Source organism: Varroa jacobsoni, unplaced genomic scaffold (assembly GCF_002532875.2).
Source record: "Varroa jacobsoni isolate VJ856 unplaced genomic scaffold, vjacob_1.0 contig02182, whole genome shotgun sequence".
Lineage (NCBI taxonomy): Eukaryota > Metazoa > Arthropoda > Arachnida > Mesostigmata > Varroidae > Varroa > Varroa jacobsoni.
The window spans coordinates 40,730-60,246 of record NW_019214773.1 but is presented as its reverse complement, the minus strand read 5'-3'; the positions used below and the strand labels follow the sequence as shown (position 1 = coordinate 60,246).

Genomic DNA, 19,517 nt, shown 5'->3' with positions numbered 1-19,517 from the left:
TATACACGTATCCGTGTGAACACATAGTCGAACCAAACGCACTCGTGGACAGGAGAATAGCCATATCGGCGCTCCTAGGTGGTAATCAAGATCGCGATTGCCGTTGAGTATCACTGGGAGAGTAATAATTTCCCATCTAAATAATCCCATTCTCCGTGTCGATCATTTCAAAGAGACGAAGGGAAAGCAGAGAGGCAAAAAAAAATGCGGTAACTTATGAAATTCGGCAAGTTCTTAAAATTGCGCAGGCTTTTCTTGTTGCAAAACAAAAAGAAAGGAAGTGGCGCCAATAGTTTGAAACTGGTAGCATCTCAACATCGCACCAATAGAAGCAGACAGCTTTAGCGTCATCATGATTGTCACAATCTATTCTAAAAAAATGATGTATCTGAGCCATTAGGTGCCCCGTACACATCAGTATGTAATAAGTAAATTAATCCTCAATTGCTGTAATAGAATGTTATTATTATAATTACTATAATCATTTCTATTTTAGGAATATTTATTAACTGCAGGAACTCGAGAGATATTTTTGTTCAGATAGCTACGACGTGTAAAATAGGGTAACTATTATTCAATAATTATCGCGTGCTTAATATTGATAATATTATTAATATGACAATATGTATTATTAGTATTGCTGATGAGAGTAGTTCATGTTAATTAAATTATTATGAGTGTTGATTGTGACAGAAAGTATCCTGAAAAATGTGATTGTAATTATTTAAAATGAATGGTTATGACGCAGTTCATGAAAAATTAACCGGGAGTAATTTTTGCCGTATGTTGTCATGTCGTGATTATAGAGTTGAATTCTAATAACACACAAGGGCCACTTATGCCCTTTTTCCGATCACGAGTGCAGCCAGCCGACTGCTATTTGCCTTAACTAGCCATCCTGTGGATTATCGTATTGTTCAGTCCGACCGTTCTTCCAAATGATAATCTTCTGTGTCACTGTCCTCTGTCGTAGACTCTACTTCTACTTGTTTCCATTTCATTCTTGCAAAGGCAAGCTCCTGTGTATTTTTTTTTGGGCTCAGATATATCCCCGAAACAGATCATCTATTTGGTAGCGGATACAATATGAAGCAAATCGCTTCTCTTCGCATACATAGACAAGTGCCGGTCAACATCGATCAATTTAACATCGACCCGTTATTGACACTTTATCTACGGCTCTTATTGTTATTAGATCGCCAACAAACACCAACGCATACGAACCGACAAAGCATTAGGACGATGAAGCTTTATATGTATTCAATCGAACATACACCTCACCAGCTGCGTTTAACAGCCGGGAGAAGAATTGGCTGTTTGTTTTCTAATAGTGTCACTCGTTAGCAACGAAATGAGAGACAAGAGCGAAAATCGTGCATTACTTCTGTAGTTCGACACTGCAATCAATTCTATTAGTTGAAATCTATGATTATAAAAAATATGAATAATATTATTAATTTAATTGAATGCCAGTCTGTGCATAGCTGGTAATGAACGTTGAGGTAACAATTCTATAGATAACATATTTAAAGGTAACGTTAGCCGATATACGATAGACACCTGCAGAGATATTTCCTAAGGGGGCATTTACAAAAGGGGCAAAAAGCTCCTGAGATCTGACGAGAGAAAGGGCTATTGAAGTCTATTCGAAAATATGCTTCGTCTGCTTCGATACCGTACGAAGACGATATTTATACAGTAGTCATTCCCGTGTAGCCAATGCGGCCTTTTTTTGGGACGGCGATTGATTGGGGGCAATTTGCAAGTGACGCTAGCGACTTACGCGCGCCCGAAATTGGCTAGTCTTATGTTAGCTTACATTATTATGGCGATACAGGTACGCCTGTGCAGTGTGGTCCATAATGCTTCCATTTAGGGGCATTCAGGTTTACTTTGCGTTGGTAGCCCCGAGCCAAAGCTTAAATGTACGCATTTCGGCATAGGATGAAGGCAGATGATACCGGCGATACGCTTTGTCGTGTAATAATCACTGTAAGCAGAAAAGTTGATATCGAAATGACTGCACAGGCTTATCACCACTTTGCGCGACGTACATATAACATTAATATTAGATAGTAATAACAATGATAATAACAATGCAGCAACAAAGTCTCCCGTTCTATGCCACTGTTCGTCGATACATGCGTTCCAAGCAATGTACAACAGTTTAATCGTAGATATTAGGGCTCATTTACCTTCGATAAAATTTTCTCAGCTCGGCAGGTAAACGGTCGAACAATATCGTCGGAATATACTATCTAAATATCTTTATCAGTTAGATTAGCCAGAAACATTAATGTCGCTTACTGCCGCATGTTCAGATCTAGTAATACCTGTAAATGCTAGCACACTCTATGCTATGTAAATGCTAGCGTCTGCGGTACTGCTCTAAAACCAACGATTTTCTGCCCCTCTGATAACTGCCCCATTGTCGCTTTGGCTTGAATTCCTGGCACCTTTCGGCACCACTTTGTTCTCAATAATCATGTATATGTGATATAATGATGTCGGTCTGAAGAGGGTCTCTTGGAGGTCTTGTTGAAAATTGTTCGACGATTCCGTCGACGGCATTTGTGTGCACAAGAAATCCCGAAGGTCTACGGTGGGAGTTGTTTTAAAGATAGAAATGATAGTAATCTGGAAGTAAGTTGTGACTGCGATGTAACAACGTATTACTGATCGTGGCCGCTTGTAATTACGGACCATGATCGTATTGTACGCCACTCCTTTAGCCATGGATATTTGCGAAAGGACCACATGTAGTATTAGAAACGAAACGAGTATAAAGAATTTTTCTGTTGACCCAAGTAGCGTCTCAAAACTAAAAGACCTATTTCGCTACTTCTGTGCTAATCTGAGCAAAACTGATCAGGTGTTAAATTTTTGCTTTTTGTCGGTAATAGATGATTCGTAACGATAGCGATGATGTTAATGTATACCCCAAAAGCTTACTTTTCTGAAAGCCGACTATGTTGTGGGACATTATGCGCTTGACAGAGCATATTATATGATATACTGCATTGTTGAAAAGTGGGTTCGAGATTAAGTGCATGAATAAATTACGGTTATTTCCGTATTCGGGCAATTTTCAGTATACATAAATAGAAAACAGTTGATGGAAAGGGAGTTGAACAGCACCAAATAACCGTTGGCGATGGTTGACATGAGGAGTATTCGACGACATCCTTCCTCGAATGGGGCAATTGTTTTTTGCTTAACAGTTGTACAATTGCGTTGCTAGAAAGGGTCACATAAATCTTTGTTATGTTTTCAATGCGACATGCAAAAATCTTTGCATGCATTTGTTTGGGCGAATAGAAACGATTTGCTTGCGGTTTCTGATATCGTTATTACTGATGAGATGATCTCATGAGATCTGCTGCCTGCAAGAACATTTCAATCATTCGTCTTTTTTTACCTAGCTATGTCCGTGTCCACTTGTAACCTAGCGTCCTCGCTAGTAGCTAATAATGGCAAACTGTTGCGTTGTCATATTTTTTTTAATCATGCATTCGTTTGCTGTTTGTAATAACGTGATCTCTTTGTGCCGATTTCATCCCGTTGCCATTTTCTTCTATTGTTTGAAGAATTGTTGTAAAGGTCCTGTGCGTGAAGCCTACCTTTGGTGCTCTTATTGAATATGATCCTTTGAAATTGTCATTCGATCGCTTTTTTGCGTTCCTCCTGGACATTTGTTGACGGCGAGCACACTTTTCATTTATTATTATCGAAAATGGTACGTGTGGTGCTCGTCGACATTTCGCCTACGTGTGCCTACAAGCTTAGCTGGGTGCTCCTGTTTCGCTTGAAGGTGAAGGTCCCCTCAGAGGTCCACCAGACTGATCTATTCGACGCTTTCAAACAAAACAAGTTGAACCAAAGTGAAAGCAGCTGTACAGTGGAATAAAAACCAAAATCGATGATATATCTATGCGTTTGCGGCCAACCAAAGGCAACACATCAGATAGGCGCAAACGAGAAGTCCGAAAAGCATCTTCCATCGTGATTAATTGTGAGTAGGGTTTATGCGTACCTATAACAGGTGACGAAAAACACTTATACCGATCTTGTATGCACAGAATGACAAAGGTGGAAATCTCTTCATATAACACTCCCAAAAGACCTCAATTGCCCTGAACAAAACATCATGTATGAGGCCTATTTATATATATATATATATATATATATATATATATATATATGTCACGTGAGCTACCCTTGCTTATCTTTATTTTATCGTTCAGCAAAGTCCTGTCTCATTCGATTGGCTTATGTGGTTACCATGAAATGAGACGATGATGCTGGCTTTCTAGGAGAATCCGTAGTAGGCATAACGCTAAATCAGGACCCGCAACGAACATCTGCAGCTCCTTACAGAATGTGGGGCGCAGACGTTTGAAGCGAAAGTCCGTGCACTGGTGAGCGAGAAACTAAAAATGGAGAGAAAAATATAAAAAAAAAGTAGACATTCAAGAACAAAACGCGGTAACAAGTAATAGCAACGCACTATTGTCGACTACTCCGACCACCAGAAGCGGGGAGAGATTTGAAAGGGATCTAGATGGAAGTGAGATGGATGACTTTATTTATTATTAGGAAAGTTGAAGCTACAGGGGTGCGATTGCGTATATCATAAAGCGAAGAGTAGTATCATTATTTGTAATAGTGACAAACACGATGGTAATAAAAGGAAGGACATAAGATCATACTGTAATGCTATAATTATCAGTAAAATAGATGATGCTATGTAGTGTTTATACCAAACAGCCATTTTGTATGGTGATGCTATTGAAGCAAAATGAACCACGTACGGCAAATGATATGGCTAGAATGCTAGTGTGAGTGAAACAAAAGTAAAGCGTGAAAGACAAGTTTTTCTCTTCTTTTTTTTGGGAGTGACAATTTTTCACAGCTGTAGCACTCGACGTGCTCTGCTTGGGGATGCGGCACGCCGGTGGACTATCACCGTCCCGCGTCTCTGTAGAAATCGAACATACACTTTGAAAAGAGCCCGGCGATTGCACGTCGCTATTTTTGTCCGCTCTTTTGGGAACCTCGTAGCAGCGAGGTTGTTGAGGCCGCTCGGCGCGATGAAGACGGAAACAGCTAATGTATACGAGTGGAAGTTACGTAGTCGCGGTCAGATACTAGTAATAGTGTGTGTAGCGCTACCTTTAAAAGCAATCAGAGAATATTGGACTCTGGAATATGAACAATGCAGCAACTAAATACTACCGTAATATTATCAGTCATATTGTTACTAATTTAAATGATAGAAATAACTGTATCAAAAGAGGAACAATAACGACACGGCGACGGTGATGACTATATATAAGCTAAGATAGCTAGCGATAAAGGAGATTCAATAAAATAAGCAGTTGTTTTTTTTTTGCGAACAGTACTTGCTGAAGTCTGCTGGCAGGAGGCAAATGACTAAACGACAATGACATTACATACCTACAAATAATACTATGACAATTGTATGAGTACGCAAAGCAAGCTAGGCAGAGTTAGGGAACGGCAGAGATATAGTCTAGGCGGCAATAGCAGCAGTAAAACAGCAGACGAATATACGAGAAAAACAAAATGCGACAAAACAAAACGATATTGACCATAGTGATGTCGTAATAATAGTATATTATTATATAATTTACAATAATAAATAATGTAACTGCTATTAATAATTACGACAATAAAGAACGAATGATATAGCTAACTATCGTGATGATTATGATAATATGTCTGGATTGATTGACAGCGCCAATGCGTGAACGAAATAGTCGTAGCGTATTTTCAAAGAATTGGATCAATAATAATAATAATAATTGGATGGGTTTGAAAAAGCGCGCGAATGAAGTGGCAGGCATGAAATTGTCTAGCCAACATCAAAGCTGAGATAAAACAACGGTGAACTGAAATGGAATTTAACGATGAAGCAATGCATTACAACGGAGTAATTCAGTGCTACTTCTTGAAAAATGGAAATAGGGAAAAACCATACGAGAAACGATGGGAACCATCATTAAGAGGTAACAAAAATGGGTATTGTAAATACTGCTAATAAGAGGACGAAAAAATGCCTTCGACAAAAAAAAAAAAAGATTTATTTCGTCTTTTTCTCAATCCAAAATACTTCGACATCAATGATGATTGACGATGAATTAAACTCCAAATGGAATTTGAAAAGCTGGCAAAAACGACACAAATCAAAACGTGATAAATCATTATTACTGATAAAGAAATTAATAGACAGTGAAATGAAGATGAGGCATCATGGCAAAAGCGAAAAAAATGCAGCTGCAGAAAGAGGGGGTTCTGTAAAATATAGAAATATTTTAAGATCAACGACTGAAGTCATTTTTACAAATAAAGCACAACATCGCTGTTAATGTAATCCTGGCAGTGTTTTTATTTTATGAACTGTGAATTCATTTCTAATATCAAGACGGAAATTACTGAGAATTGCACGGATCGAGGAGATAATAGAATGAGCAATTAAAACAAATGGTACCAGCTATTGCCGTTACAATTACAAAAATACTAATATATATATAATCATATAAAATAATACCACTATATCGCTCAATTTCAGCAAAGCCGGTACGAAAAGACTTATAGAAGAAGATACGGGAAAGAAAATGGAAAGGCCGTTTTCAAAGCATTTATAAAAAAAAGTAATCCCTAATAATGCTGTAAAAAAACCAGATACTAAGAATGAATGAGCTTTGTTTCAATGCGTTAAGACTTGAGTAAACACTGGACAAGGTTTCTAAACAGTCGAATAATGTATCCAAAGAAAAAAATTTCGAAACCATAATAGAAACCATAGTCTTAAAAACCATAGATTTGGTAGCGTTGAATATATTGTTGTTACAGTCAACAATCCTGCCAGTAAGAGTAAAAAGGTAGATATGTATTATCCACCGCCAATCAGTTTTCACTGCTAGGGCGTTTATCTAACACTCACTAAACCTTTAATTCTTGGATTTTTTCTGGGTAGAAGTAACGGAAATACAGTAAGTATTAATATTTTTTTTCTTTTATTTCTTTATTAACCTTTTTTTTTACTAACTATTTCTTTATTAACTTGTCAAAATTGAGCCCGAAATAAGAAAAGCGAGCAAAATGACCACAGCAACTGCACGTTTCTATTCACTTAATCATCAAGTGCTGATCGATTCGTCAGGCGCTTGTGTGGCTGCAAACGCTAAAAAAATTTGCTCGAGGCTTGTATCTGATACCACAGAATCCTCGAGACTGAATTGTTCTTGCAGCTCTTTGACGACTTCAAACAGCTCGCTCCAGCGAAGGTTTGGATCCTTGATGTAGTAAGTTAATGTGTTCTAAAAAAGAACAAAAAAAATCATTATTTACTTAGCATAGTTATTCATTCATTCATTCATGTCGACTTACGCATGGTAATTGAACTCGTATGAGCGTTAGCCGTTAATGAGTAGGCACTGACCTGATGAACATCGGTGAGTTGATTTTTCATGGAGAACAAACGGTCCATAAGCGCGCATATATCGGAAACCACAGTAGCGTCATCGTCAGAAGGCCTTACTTTGATTGTAAGTGTATACCCTTGAGCAAACTTCCCTCTAATATGCTGTGATGAACCGAGACACCGGAAAGTGCCGTTGACTATAATTGCCATTCGCCCACAGAGAGTTTCGCATTCGTCCATCGAATGCGAGCTCAAAATTATAGATGTACCTAGTTCTCGCTGTGCTTTGGCCAGCATCGCCCAGATCTTGCGACGCGCAGCTGGATCTATGCCGGATGTTGGCTTATCGAGGCAGATTACTGGAAGGTTACCAATCATCGCCAAAGCGATAGCAAGTTTCCGTTTGTTTCCGCCACTATAGGTCGAGATTAACTTGTCGGCGTACGGCTCGAGGTCGGCAAGGGTCACTATCAGCGCGATGAGAGAGGCTCGCTGCTCAGATCGCACCCCTCGAAGGGCACAAAATAGCTCAAGCATTTCTTGACCTGACATGCCGCCAAGCAAGTCATCGACTTGTGGACAGAAGCCTACATAGCTCTGGTATTCAGTGCGCGAGCTCCGTAGATCCGAGTGAGAAATATAAGCATTCCCGTCAGACATCGTTAAATCGCCCGTAAGCATGCCGAATATTGTTGTCTTTCCAGCGCCATTAACTCCGAGAAGGCCAAAGTTTTCATTTTTTTTAACCGCAAACGAAACATGGTCAACCGCTCGAAACGAGTAGCATAAGCCATAGTCCTTTGTTAAGTCGTGCGCTAAAAGAGCGTAATTAGCTTGCTTACCAGCCCTGACAGCATCTCTGACTTTTCGCTGTTCAGCCAAAACATCAGCGTCACTTAGCACTTTCGTCTCTCCTGTAAAAATAAATGCCAATTTCCATAAAAATAAAAAATGGTCGATGCTAGTTAAATGCGAAGTCAGCATTTTACCTGTTGCACTTCGTCGCATCCTCTGGAGACATTTCGGTGCGTTACAGCCCCGTTGGATGCAGGTCTCAAGGACAATGAGCACGATCGATGCTATAAGGCTTACGCTGAAAAGGGCGTACATCTGTAAAACACAATGAATAGCTTCAAACTAATCATCGGTCTTAATACGAATATACTATTATTAGGAAAGTTGCTGCTGACAAAAGAATTCGATTTCTGTTCACATGCCATATGTATCGAAAATGTGCTACTCTTGTAGTTTATATTCGCTCAAATTAAGTTACCTACCTGTAAAGGCACGTTTGTATCTGTCTGTGAATTGCGGAGCTCACTCATGTCCTTCATGACTCACATGGGATAGCTTTTATATTCAGTTACAACCTACTCGTACATGACGACGCGTGATGTACAAATATCAAATTTGTATTTCCTTCAAAATAGCTATGGAACGTTATTAGACGTCCAGCAATTACGGCGATTTATTACGTGCGTATGCAATGCTCATCAATCATTTTAAGCTGAGTATGCCTTACCTGGTCAACTACGACACTAAACGAGCTCTTTCGTTCGTAGCAGTATACGGACGATGAAGTTTGATTAGAGCATACTGTGAACGATAGAGAAAAAAGGCGCTCGTTTAGACATTGCATTCATAAGACGTTCCACTCTCCGTTTGCAAAGAGGCCTGTATTTTTACCAAAACCTGATTCTCCATGAGGGATATGGCTGCAAATTACGACCCTTTACGAACTTACATTGGCAGCAGGCATCAATTCTCAGTGGCGAAACACAGAAGGTGATCAGTGTTTTATTGGAGAGGCTCTCACATATCTTTTTCGAGTGAACGTTGAGCTGTATATTTGAAAATCCCCAAACAACGGCGAACTGTGGAACGTAATTGAGGATAGCTCCGATTTTCTCGATATTCCCTAGTGTAAAATTGATAATTAAGTTTTATATTCGAACATCATCGAATACTACCTACGGAGTAGTTACATGCAACCTAATGCGCAAGCGAAGATCTTTAATCCGAGCCTGAAAAGTGCGTTGAAAACCTTGCTTTGTAACAGATCGATACAGACATGAACAATACTACTACTACTACTACTACTACTGTTGTGCCGAGAGCTTTTTATTGCTAGATCAGCTATGATTACCTACGTTCGTATCTAGGTTAGCGTACCGAGAAATATGATGAATGTTACGATGGGAACAATGACGCCAGCAATAAGCGCAGTGCCCGCCACCATCGCCGTAAAACCTGTCCAGGGTGAGTTGAACCAATAGGCCAACATATACGCGATTTTAATCATTGCGAAACCATACTCAATGAGGAGAAGCCATATAGCCGCTGAAATGTACGCAGATAATAATAATACGTTAGGTCATTGAGTTACTTTGACCGATTGAAGTTCGATAAGGACGCATGATCTCACCGACTCCAGTTTTTTAAATATAATAACGCTTTTACTATGCGAACGAACAAGCCGAAACGAAGTCACGCCTCATGCTTATCACAGCATCATTCGGGGAACTGTTGTAAATGTTTGTCAGTTTTCTCCTTAAGATAACGCTACGTTTCACCGGCTGCCAGGTGAAACGTTTTCATTTGAAATTGAACTTACCGCTGGCATCGGTCTGAATTCTGAGAGACTCCGCGGGATTGCATACAGCTAAAACCAGCGTTACGAGGAATGAACAGACCAACATGACGATAAAGTCAAAAAACAACGATGCCCCATAGAAAATCGTTCCGTGAACGCCAGACATCTTTTGCATCTGAGAATCTCAAACATAGCAGTATAAATTAATGCAAGATTTCAATTAGCGAAGTACAACGCGTCAGTGTTCATTGCAACTTTGTTCTGTTCCGTTGGTTGATATTTACCTATATATAGGTAAGTTGCAAATCGTGCACTAAACGTACCAGCCTTGATTTAGTTACACGTTCCTCAATAGGAAAGAAGATCACAGGGCTGACCAAAAGACTAGTAGCTAATTGTATCAGTAGGAACGTCATCGTACGAACTGAAATGAATAATATTTAAAAACATCTTTAGAGAATACATCGGTAAGCTTAGGTTGAATTATACCATTTTCATACTGTACAAAAACTACGACATATGTACCCTTTCCTTATTCAACGATTACTATATTATGCAAATGAAAACAATAATGCAAAACGTTCTTCGTTTTCGTGGCTCCTGTAGCGATCTAAAACATGTATATACACAGTCCAATTTTTTCCAATTTTAGTTTGCCAACTATACAGAAAATAGCAAGCTATAAGACAAAACATGAAAATAGTAACGAAATAGCTTCAGGTATGGAAAAACAGCCTTCTCAAAAAAAAGTGAGAAGTGTTTAGCAAACCACAGGTGTCACTACTATAGACTATTCCCCGATAGGTGATCTAATGGACTACTATTTTATTATCGCCTATTAAAACTTAATCGAAAAAGCATAGAAAGGCCAAAAATTGAAATTTTTGGCTCTAATGCTTACTTTAGTCTAACGAATGCTTTCCGAGATACATAAAAAGAAAATGGTCTAAAAAAAAAACTTTTAGAGAATGCTCGATTAATTTATTAAACACCATTCCGAGTATATTGCCTTTCACTTACAATAAATTATTTATATAAATCTATTTATATATAAATTGCAAGTAAAAGGCAATATACTCGAATGGTGTTTAATAACCTTTAGTGCGTTAACTTTAAGATTTAGCAAGACTTGGCTGGCTTGCTTGCTAAATTGAAAGAAAAAGCCTTGAAACGGAACTTGACCTCTAAACAGAACTTCCAGCATTTTTCATATATTCTATTTATTAGTATAAATATGAAGAACTATTGCTAATAAAGTGCAGGAAAATCGATTTGGTTGATTTAAATCGAGAAAATAAACCCGATAAGACGAACGCCATAGTAGCGAATCAAATAGTAAAAAATTACCCTAGATAGTCTAGGACCGTAGAATTTCTAGCTCATGTTGCTACTGGCTGGGTCCTCGTCGTTTTCTTCAAATTGAGGCACGCATTGGTCCAGCCAGTGCAATGACAATTAGCATGAATCTCGGAAAGTTAGCGACGATCATCATTTATTTTGATCTAAATTATACGAAAAAGGAACTCGACCCTGTTCTTTAACAATGTAAGGAACAATAAAAGGAAGGGTATATGCATCTGAACAGTCCTTGCACCGTAAAGGAATGGTGTTGTACTCTCTTGTTACCAGAAGTTATTTCGTTATTTTCTAAGTAATCACACATTAGGGTACCACGAACGAAAATGATCGTAAGACATTGATTCAGTAACCCCGGATGGACAGGTAGATACTAAAACTAGGTAAGGTGTCATCATAAAAGAACATCAGCAAAACTGATACATTCGATCCGTATGTAGATAGGAGTTGATCAACTTACTGTACAAGATCCGAACAGAAGAAAAGTGCAGAGGTGGAGTGCCGACCAGCTCGTTCGTGACATGCACCCCAACTGGTAGATTTTTACTTAAGCTGTTAGAGCTTTGCGTAAGTTCATATAGAACGGCGGTCTGCCACCGAGCTAGCGCTGTAGCGCCGACATGGTACGGTTCCGCATTGAACCACAATACATCATCTTTCAATCCGGAAAGGTTCGACGTACCTCCCATCTGCCATCTTTCCTTGAACCTCAGTGGCTGGGTCTTTGCTTTACGTTAAGTATAAGCCATTCATTCTTAATGTTAAGCTACGAAATAATATACGGTAAAATCTATCGACCGTGTTTGTTTAGTTTTCCCACCTATGTTGAGGTAAGTAAGTCAAGGATACAAATCCTTTGGCAACTGCCGAGCTCGATCACAGTGATTCGACTACTTGACTATCGGCAGCCCCCTTTTTTAATTGAGTGATTTACCAAGTGTTTGGCAATTACATTTCCACTACACTGTCTCAAAAAATCGCTAAAAGCTCGGCACTGCAATATATCGATTTTTATTAAAAACCAACGAAAAAGTAAGAACGAATCAGCAACGAGAGAACCATGGTGGACAAATGGACAATGTTAACGGTTAGAAGAGACGCAATTCGGTACCTGAAGTTACAGGTGAAGTAGTAAAGAACGAAGTTGTCAAGAAAATGTGTATTATATTGTACTGTGCCTAAAATGAGAGCAAGCAGCTACAGCGACGAAGTTGAGCCGACCACATCGACGAATGGCGCGGACCGAAATTAGACGGCGATAACGCCTCAAAAAAATCTGGACGGTTTACTTAAACGATGTCTTTCTTCGAAGATTGTCCTCCAGGGAAAGCCGAAAGTCATTAGACATATCAAAGACAATACTTGGCACCAACCCATAGCAAAAAATAGCCGTTTTGGCTTTCATTAGGAAACTTGAAAAATGTTTACTGACCCCGGATGTATAGTTTCAGTGGTTTGCATGATATGATTGTGAAGGCTTCTCAAAGCATCTTAAATAGGAGACTAATTGCGCCGATCTGTCAAATTATCATTATTAAAGTTTCTCAAAAATTCCAAAATCAAAAATACAAAACGTAGTGGTCAAGAGAAATGAGGTTAGAATACATTAGGTGTGCATAATACTTCTACTCTCTAAAACGTGGGACAAGACGCAAGTTGAGAAGCGAAAAGATAAAAATCTTTTCTTTAAACCAACGTTAAAAGTAAACGTTGGTGTTCAAATCTGTTACTCATAGAACGAGAAAATCTGCCCCAATCCAGATTCTTCAAGAAGTTATCGAAGAACAATCTACCGGAGAGAAAGATGATTGTTAATGGCCTTTTTTATCAGTCTGGTCGGACTCGATAAAAGGTAATTAGAAAGGGTCTGTCTTCGTTTGTAGTAATGTGCATGGGAAAGAACGCCGGTCTCAGATTTTCGGGCCATGTTAATAACTAAGACGTTTTGCAGTAACCTCTTCATTAACAGAAATCGATATGCCATAAACGAAGTGTCCTTGCAGGTGCATTCGATATTTGGTATTTAGATATTTTTTCATTTATATTTGCAATACTTATTGGATAGATCACTAAATTGGGTTTCCGATAAAACCATTATGCATGATATTCAATATAATAGTAAAAGAAGGATATAACACGGTACCTATTTCGAGTAGGTAGTTATCGATGTCAATTCCTACGTTAAGGTGGTTCACTTTTATACCGTGTTGCTCCATCGCGTATATCAGTGGCACCTTGTTAGTCGTCGGGGATTTTGCCATATTTTGTATGAAGCCCTCCAAAGATCTTCCGTCGGCCAACGATGGAAATGAATAGTTTAGTAGAAGCGCCTGATCCGATAAAGGTAGCGTTATAAATTAGATTTGGTTAGTGTTGTCTATAGTATATAGTTGTTTGCCTGTAAAATACAATTGACGCTTGAATTATCCTCAGTTAAGCTAGAGCGAATATGAGAAATGGTTCGATACCTATCTGCCTAAAAACGTTCATATATTAAAGGTAATATATGAGGTTATATTAAAGAACTCGGCCCCTCAAGCGGTTACTCGGTCAAGCAGAGAAATCTGTAAGATTATTAGTGCTTCCTTGACGGGCCAGATTTCTTTACAAAATTTGATACTAAAAATTAGGAAAGTTTAAGGACTACTATAGCACAACTTGGCCTTTTTGACAAATAAGCTATGGAAATAATGATTACTACTGTTCGTAGCTCCTCGCGAAACGTCTCACCTCTGAAACAGCCTGCTCACCTAAAACCGCTTCGATCTGAAGGGCAACATATCCCGTGAGCAGACAAGGTAACACGATCAAGAAGATTAACATGGACCACTGACGTCTGATAAGATGAACCCGCTTAAGAAACAAAGCCCAAAACTGGTTTCGGTATAGAGTCCATCCGGTTTCTGAGACACAATTAGGGAACGGCTCCACTGAAGCAAATTACGAAGACAAAACAAAAGTGAGTCCCCTAGACCATTGTTAAATAACGCCGATAACAAAAGCACATGAATATATTGGGTCAAAGTGAAGTATATTTTACTCATGGTAATAATGGATCTTTCTTTACTGACGTTTCGCTTCCACGTCTCTGATGTAATTCTTTGTAAGTCTTTGATGTCTTTATGTGTACATTCCGCCACCTCCCCGAATCGGTCGAAAATTCTCGTTCTAATTCTCTAAATCGAACGGTCATTTGGTTAGATGAACCTGAATAATTTCGAATTGTAGTTAGAGCAACGTTTTGTGCAAAGAACGCTTGTGGCTATTTTTGGGTATTTCCATTCGAAAAGATTTTTGTTCCGCAGTTTTTCAAGAGCTTTCATCGAACAAAATTCTTGTCCTATTCAACATATACCGACGTTGTCATTTTAATAGTACGAATTTTATAAACTGGACCAATATGAGTATACTACATGTTTTTAGATTATTTATTATAAGATTAGATATTATAAGACAATAATATCTTATACTATACGAACTGAAGTTGTTCCTATTTTTCGGTGCTTTTGCAAAGTGAACTCAACGATTCGAGAAATACTTTTCTCTTTACTTTATTATAAGCATGTGCTCCGTTGCTAACAGAATTTTACGTCATGCTCAGGCCAATTGACGTAATGCCGCTAGAAAAAAATTTCATCTACCCGGAACGTCGGTTCCAGAGGCGGGGAGATCTGCATAGCAGATGAGACGGACTAGTCCGTGTTTTTTTTCTAGCACATCTCTGGGCTACTCCGCTCATACCGCCTTCGGCCACAAAAAGCGTTTTTGAAGGGTAAGATCTCGCTATCGCATTACAGTGCCTGATACTCGCCATTTGAGCTGCAGTTCACTTATTAGGCCGATTTTTTTTTGTTCGGTACTCAGATATCTGATCTCCGCCAAACAAGATAAAGCAGATTGAAAGTTCCGCTCGGTATACCCATCCACGGGTGATGAATCCGACTTTCAATCTATTTACAGTCAAATTTCTATTTTCCCAGTATGGATTTCTTGAAGTCGGGCCGTGATATAGTTTCATGGCCCGTCAAAATGGTGCTGCCAAAGACGGAACTAGATTCAATCTAATGTGCTCCTTTCAGGTTTACCCACTAACGTTAAAAATATTTACGTAAATAACTGAACTTTCGACCTTTAGGCGTTTTGGAGGAAGAAAAATTGCACTATAACTCAAAAGCCACTGTCAGTTTCTCTGCTTTCATGTCCGGCATTCCGTCTAGAACTTTGCGACGAATTCTAAAAAATCAATAAGAACACTTTTAAAACGGTAAAGACTATGGTACTACCCATTGTCTATTGTAAAATCTGTAGAAGGTTCTAGGCTGTTGCTGCGGCTGGTTTGTCGTAAATAAGAAAAAGTTATGAAAAAAAAAATAAACGAAAGAAAAGTATTCAAGACGCCCTGCTTTGTGGTGCATTTTGCGTAGTTACGTGATTAACTACAAATTTTCAAAAAGTTACGAAAACAGCCTACGGGAGCATTCATTTGACGGCTTCTCAGAATCTTGTAGTTCATCAACTTTAAGAAAAACATCCTCCATGGTAGTTATTGAAACGCCCAAACTACCGATCTGCAATTAATGTCAAACAACAACAAGCACTGAGTCTTTTGTAGGTTTTAAGCGTGAAAACTTATGCCTATTAGCTTGAATGAACCCATTCCTATTCTTTGACCCGTGGAATTAATTAACACGCGGGCCGTTGGTCTCTAGCTGTGAGTCTGCGTTCGTTTAACGTGTGAGCTAGTCTTAGTAGGCCGTTGAAATCGGTGTCAACTTAAGTTAAGTATAAATAACTTGGTTCCAACTAAGACCTACATCAATTTACGTGCCTGCACCAAAAACGGAAGCCATTACAGCGACAATCTAATGTATTAGTTGATTCGGGACTAATGCTTACCCCAAGCCTCTGTCTACTTTCTTCAAGATCCCGGAACAGTTGAATCAGGTCAATGGCGTCTGGTGTACCGAGATTGATACAGAATTCTAGTCCGATATCTGACGTTAGTTGAACCTGCGTACACAAGTCCAAATTGAACTCAGTCATTGCAAAAGCAGTGACGGGAAAACAGCTACAGCTGACATTATCGGAACCGGTTAATTGCGAAAAGCTAATTATAGACTGGTCACTTCATTCGTTTAGATGATGATCAATATGGGTAAACAAATTAATTGATGAATAGGTAATCGACAATATCCAATTATAGGCTTTGTATTTGATTAACCCAGTAAGTAATTAACCTGTTTTCTGCCGAGATGCCCCTTTACAATATGCAGAGTTGGTTGAACATCAACGTCGATGTTGGTCTTAATACATCTCAGTTTATACCCCGTCTCTGAAATCGATAGACATCGTCCCGCACAATTCCATTAACATAGGCATAACATATTGGCATTTTGAATTTTAAAGTATAAGTAACAGGAGCTTCGGTGGTTTGTGTAAGCCCTTGAAGGTGCACAGGCCATCAGCACCTAGTAGGTCGCTTAGTGGAACTCTATCGATTTTAGCGCAAATACTAATAATGATCAGACAACTCGCAAATCGAACAGGTAGGCTTCTTTCCCTTACGCACAACTAGTTTCTTAAGCGGATAGGATTTTCGTCTGATTAACGCTGTTTACTTGTTACTAAATATGTAGCTGATTCTGGACTGCTAAATTTGATTATTCAAAGTAAGATCTACATACTTTTGCTTCTATATAGAAGCGTCGATATGGTATCTCGTTAAATACGAATCTTTCAACGTAGTCCGATAACAATAAAATAGGTAAACTTATTTCTACAGACTTCAAAACCCAATCAAAGGTATGTGTTAGCGTAATGTTCGCCATCTCACCGTACAAATTCTTTAAGAACAATGGTGATCCGACGCACTTGAGTTTACCATATGATAGGAAAGCGACTCGGTCGCCGAGAACGTCTGCTTCGTCCATATGGTGGGTTGTCATTAGTATAGTTCGACCGTTACGTGCCTGAAAATTTCGCAGAAAAGATCATTTGTAACGTTTTTCAAAAGCAATCTTAATGTAATGTAGTCGTGCTTGTTTTTATTTAGTAATATATAATTAAAAATCATTTATTCTTAAAAGTGATTATTTAATGAGCAGGGTAGGGCCGAGCATCCAATAATTTTTAGTTTAATAATAATAAAGCGTATTAAAGTAAGATTGCTTATCGCAAAGAAAAAAATTACCATTCATTTGGGAAACTTAGAAAAAATGTTTTTTTCCAAGCATTGCACGTTTAGTTCTTTGACTGAAAGTATGGTCACGATGTTTCTTTTGCATGGAAAATTGTACATAAAACAAGGATTCTTTTTTTCAAGTAGCCTATTCTATTCTGATCTGCATGTCTTATATACGCTTCACAAAGCCGTCTTAGGCGGCAGTTTGGATAGAAACGTTCATTTTGTCGCCATGCTATCCTACCTTTTCGAGTATTGTCCAAATTTGCCGCCTTCCTTCAGGATCTAAGCCAGTGGTAGGTTCATCAAGGATGAGAATCTGAAACCAATACAGGCACTCAAATAGCCAATAGATTAGTTTGAGAGCGGGCTCGCTTACGTTCTATTTCAGTTAAACGAGAGCCTACAGATTTCAACTCAGGCATAAGCGCAGATATAGATGTTTCGAATTTCACCCTTGCTAATGCCCTAAAATGGCTAACCCTTTTGAGCAAAAAGCGAATAGTGTCCACGCACAGATTCGAACCTAGACCTTCTCACGCGCTCCTTGGTTTAGTAGAAAAACACGTTACCACTGCACCATTACTGAGGCAAAAGCATATTTGCCGTCCGTAAAGAAATCCTTAATAGGTTATCATAATCATCCTTAATAGGAAATAATGAAAGTTATCTCACGTTACCCATCAAGCCATCCCACTTTACCTACGTTGCTTCCGCCGATCATAGCATGGGCCATGCAAAGCTTTCGTTTCATTTCAGTAGTAAGTTTGCTTGCTTGCACATCTTGTTTAGCCTCCAAATTAACTTCAAATAGAATTTTATTAATTTCCGTTTCAGCGTCCATTTCGTTCGCACCTAGGTTAAAATACGTCAGCAATTCGTCGGATTAGTCGTCGGATAAGGTCTTCTTGTATGAAATAATTTTTCTGTGTTTCTATTCACGCTAGGGATCGCCGTTAGGCGCTTCGTCAGATCTCTGGGTCCTAAGCACATCCTAAGCACCGACTAACCTAACTCAAGCACTAGATTATGTCACCTGCACGTGAGAGGAAAAGACAAATAAGTAAGTTATTGTTGACCAGTGCAATTTTTGCGTTGATTTACCAACCTTTGATCATTAAAAAAAACTCCAAATTTTCTTTTACAGTTAACTCATCGAAGATTACGTTCTGCTGTGGACATAATCCGACACCCCGACGTGCTCGATTCGTATTTGTACGTACGTTATAGTTATTGATGAAAACTTCGCCAGATTTCGGCGGGAACAAGCCGGCGAGGATGCTCAGAGCCGTCGTTTTACCAGAGCCATTATGACCAATAATAACTGTTATTTGATCACGGTACAGTTTGAGCGAAAGGTTATCGAGAACAGGTTTATCATTACAGTGGTATTGATGAACAATACGACGAAATTCAATGGCCGGTCGGCCAAGATTGCTTGGCTCTTTTTCGAACACTCTTGCACGAAAGGCTGAATCTTCGATTACGCTACCTGATAAATCATCTTCATCTTCATCTGTTTGAGGAGGACACCAGTATGTTCGCTGGCATAGAAACAGAGGATGTTTAGGTATGCCTTGCTGCCACGGAAGGACGGAGTCAAGGTAAAAGGCGAGAAACGCATAAAGTGCACACGATATAACCATCATAGTAATGATGTCAAGCAGCGAAATGTTCTCTGGCTCAGCGCGCTCCGCTATATTCGTCCATTGTGCTCCAATACCTAGAAATGCCAAAGGGGTTAAGGCTACTATCGCGTTCCAAAAACACACACACACACGTTGGATAAAAAAATTGTACAACCTGTTATACTTTAGAAAACATATTGCAACGTTTATCGGCTAAATTTGTGAACAGAAGGTTTTCGCTAGTAGAAATATACTAGCGATATATACTATCAATATAGATAGAAATGATGTGAATATCTTTAGTGCACTGCC

At 38.9% G+C, this 19,517-nt stretch overlaps 2 protein-coding genes across 5 annotated transcripts; both read right to left on the bottom strand.

Moving 5' to 3' along the window:
- Positions 1-332: 332 nt before the first annotated feature.
- Positions 333-14,542, bottom strand: LOC111272414 (phospholipid-transporting ATPase ABCA3). 4 transcript variants are annotated; one of them, XM_086973266.1, is made up of 10 exons: positions 14,468-14,542; positions 14,127-14,326; positions 13,540-13,726; positions 10,364-10,464; positions 10,062-10,215; positions 9,620-9,787; positions 9,192-9,365; positions 8,970-9,043; positions 7,466-8,557; positions 333-7,343 (listed from the first exon to the last, which is right to left on the bottom strand). In XM_086973266.1, exons 2-10 carry the CDS (start codon positions 14,217-14,219, stop codon positions 7,164-7,166), a joined length of 2,223 nt encoding a protein of 740 aa, XP_086829392.1. In that variant the 5' UTR covers positions 14,220-14,326; positions 14,468-14,542; the 3' UTR covers positions 333-7,163. The 4 variants fall into 4 exon arrangements, with proteins under 4 accessions (XP_086829392.1, XP_086829390.1, XP_022709589.2 ...); XM_086973264.1 differs by lacking the exons at positions 13,540-13,726; positions 14,127-14,326; positions 14,468-14,542 and adding an exon at positions 11,857-12,092 and having other exon boundaries at positions 7,466-8,361; positions 8,437-8,557; XM_022853854.2 differs by lacking the exons at positions 13,540-13,726; positions 14,127-14,326; positions 14,468-14,542 and adding an exon at positions 11,857-12,092.
- Positions 14,543-15,834: 1,292 nt separating this feature from the next.
- On the bottom strand, positions 15,835-18,018 carry LOC147751868 (ABC transporter A family member 3-like). The gene is made up of 5 exons (XM_086973267.1): positions 17,822-18,018; positions 17,230-17,365; positions 16,634-16,728; positions 16,293-16,406; positions 15,835-15,964 (listed from the first exon to the last, which is right to left on the bottom strand). Exons 2-5 carry the CDS (start codon positions 17,339-17,341, stop codon positions 15,851-15,853), a joined length of 435 nt encoding a protein of 144 aa, XP_086829393.1. The 5' UTR covers positions 17,342-17,365; positions 17,822-18,018; the 3' UTR covers positions 15,835-15,850.
- Between the last annotated feature and the right edge of the window lie 1,499 nt (positions 18,019-19,517).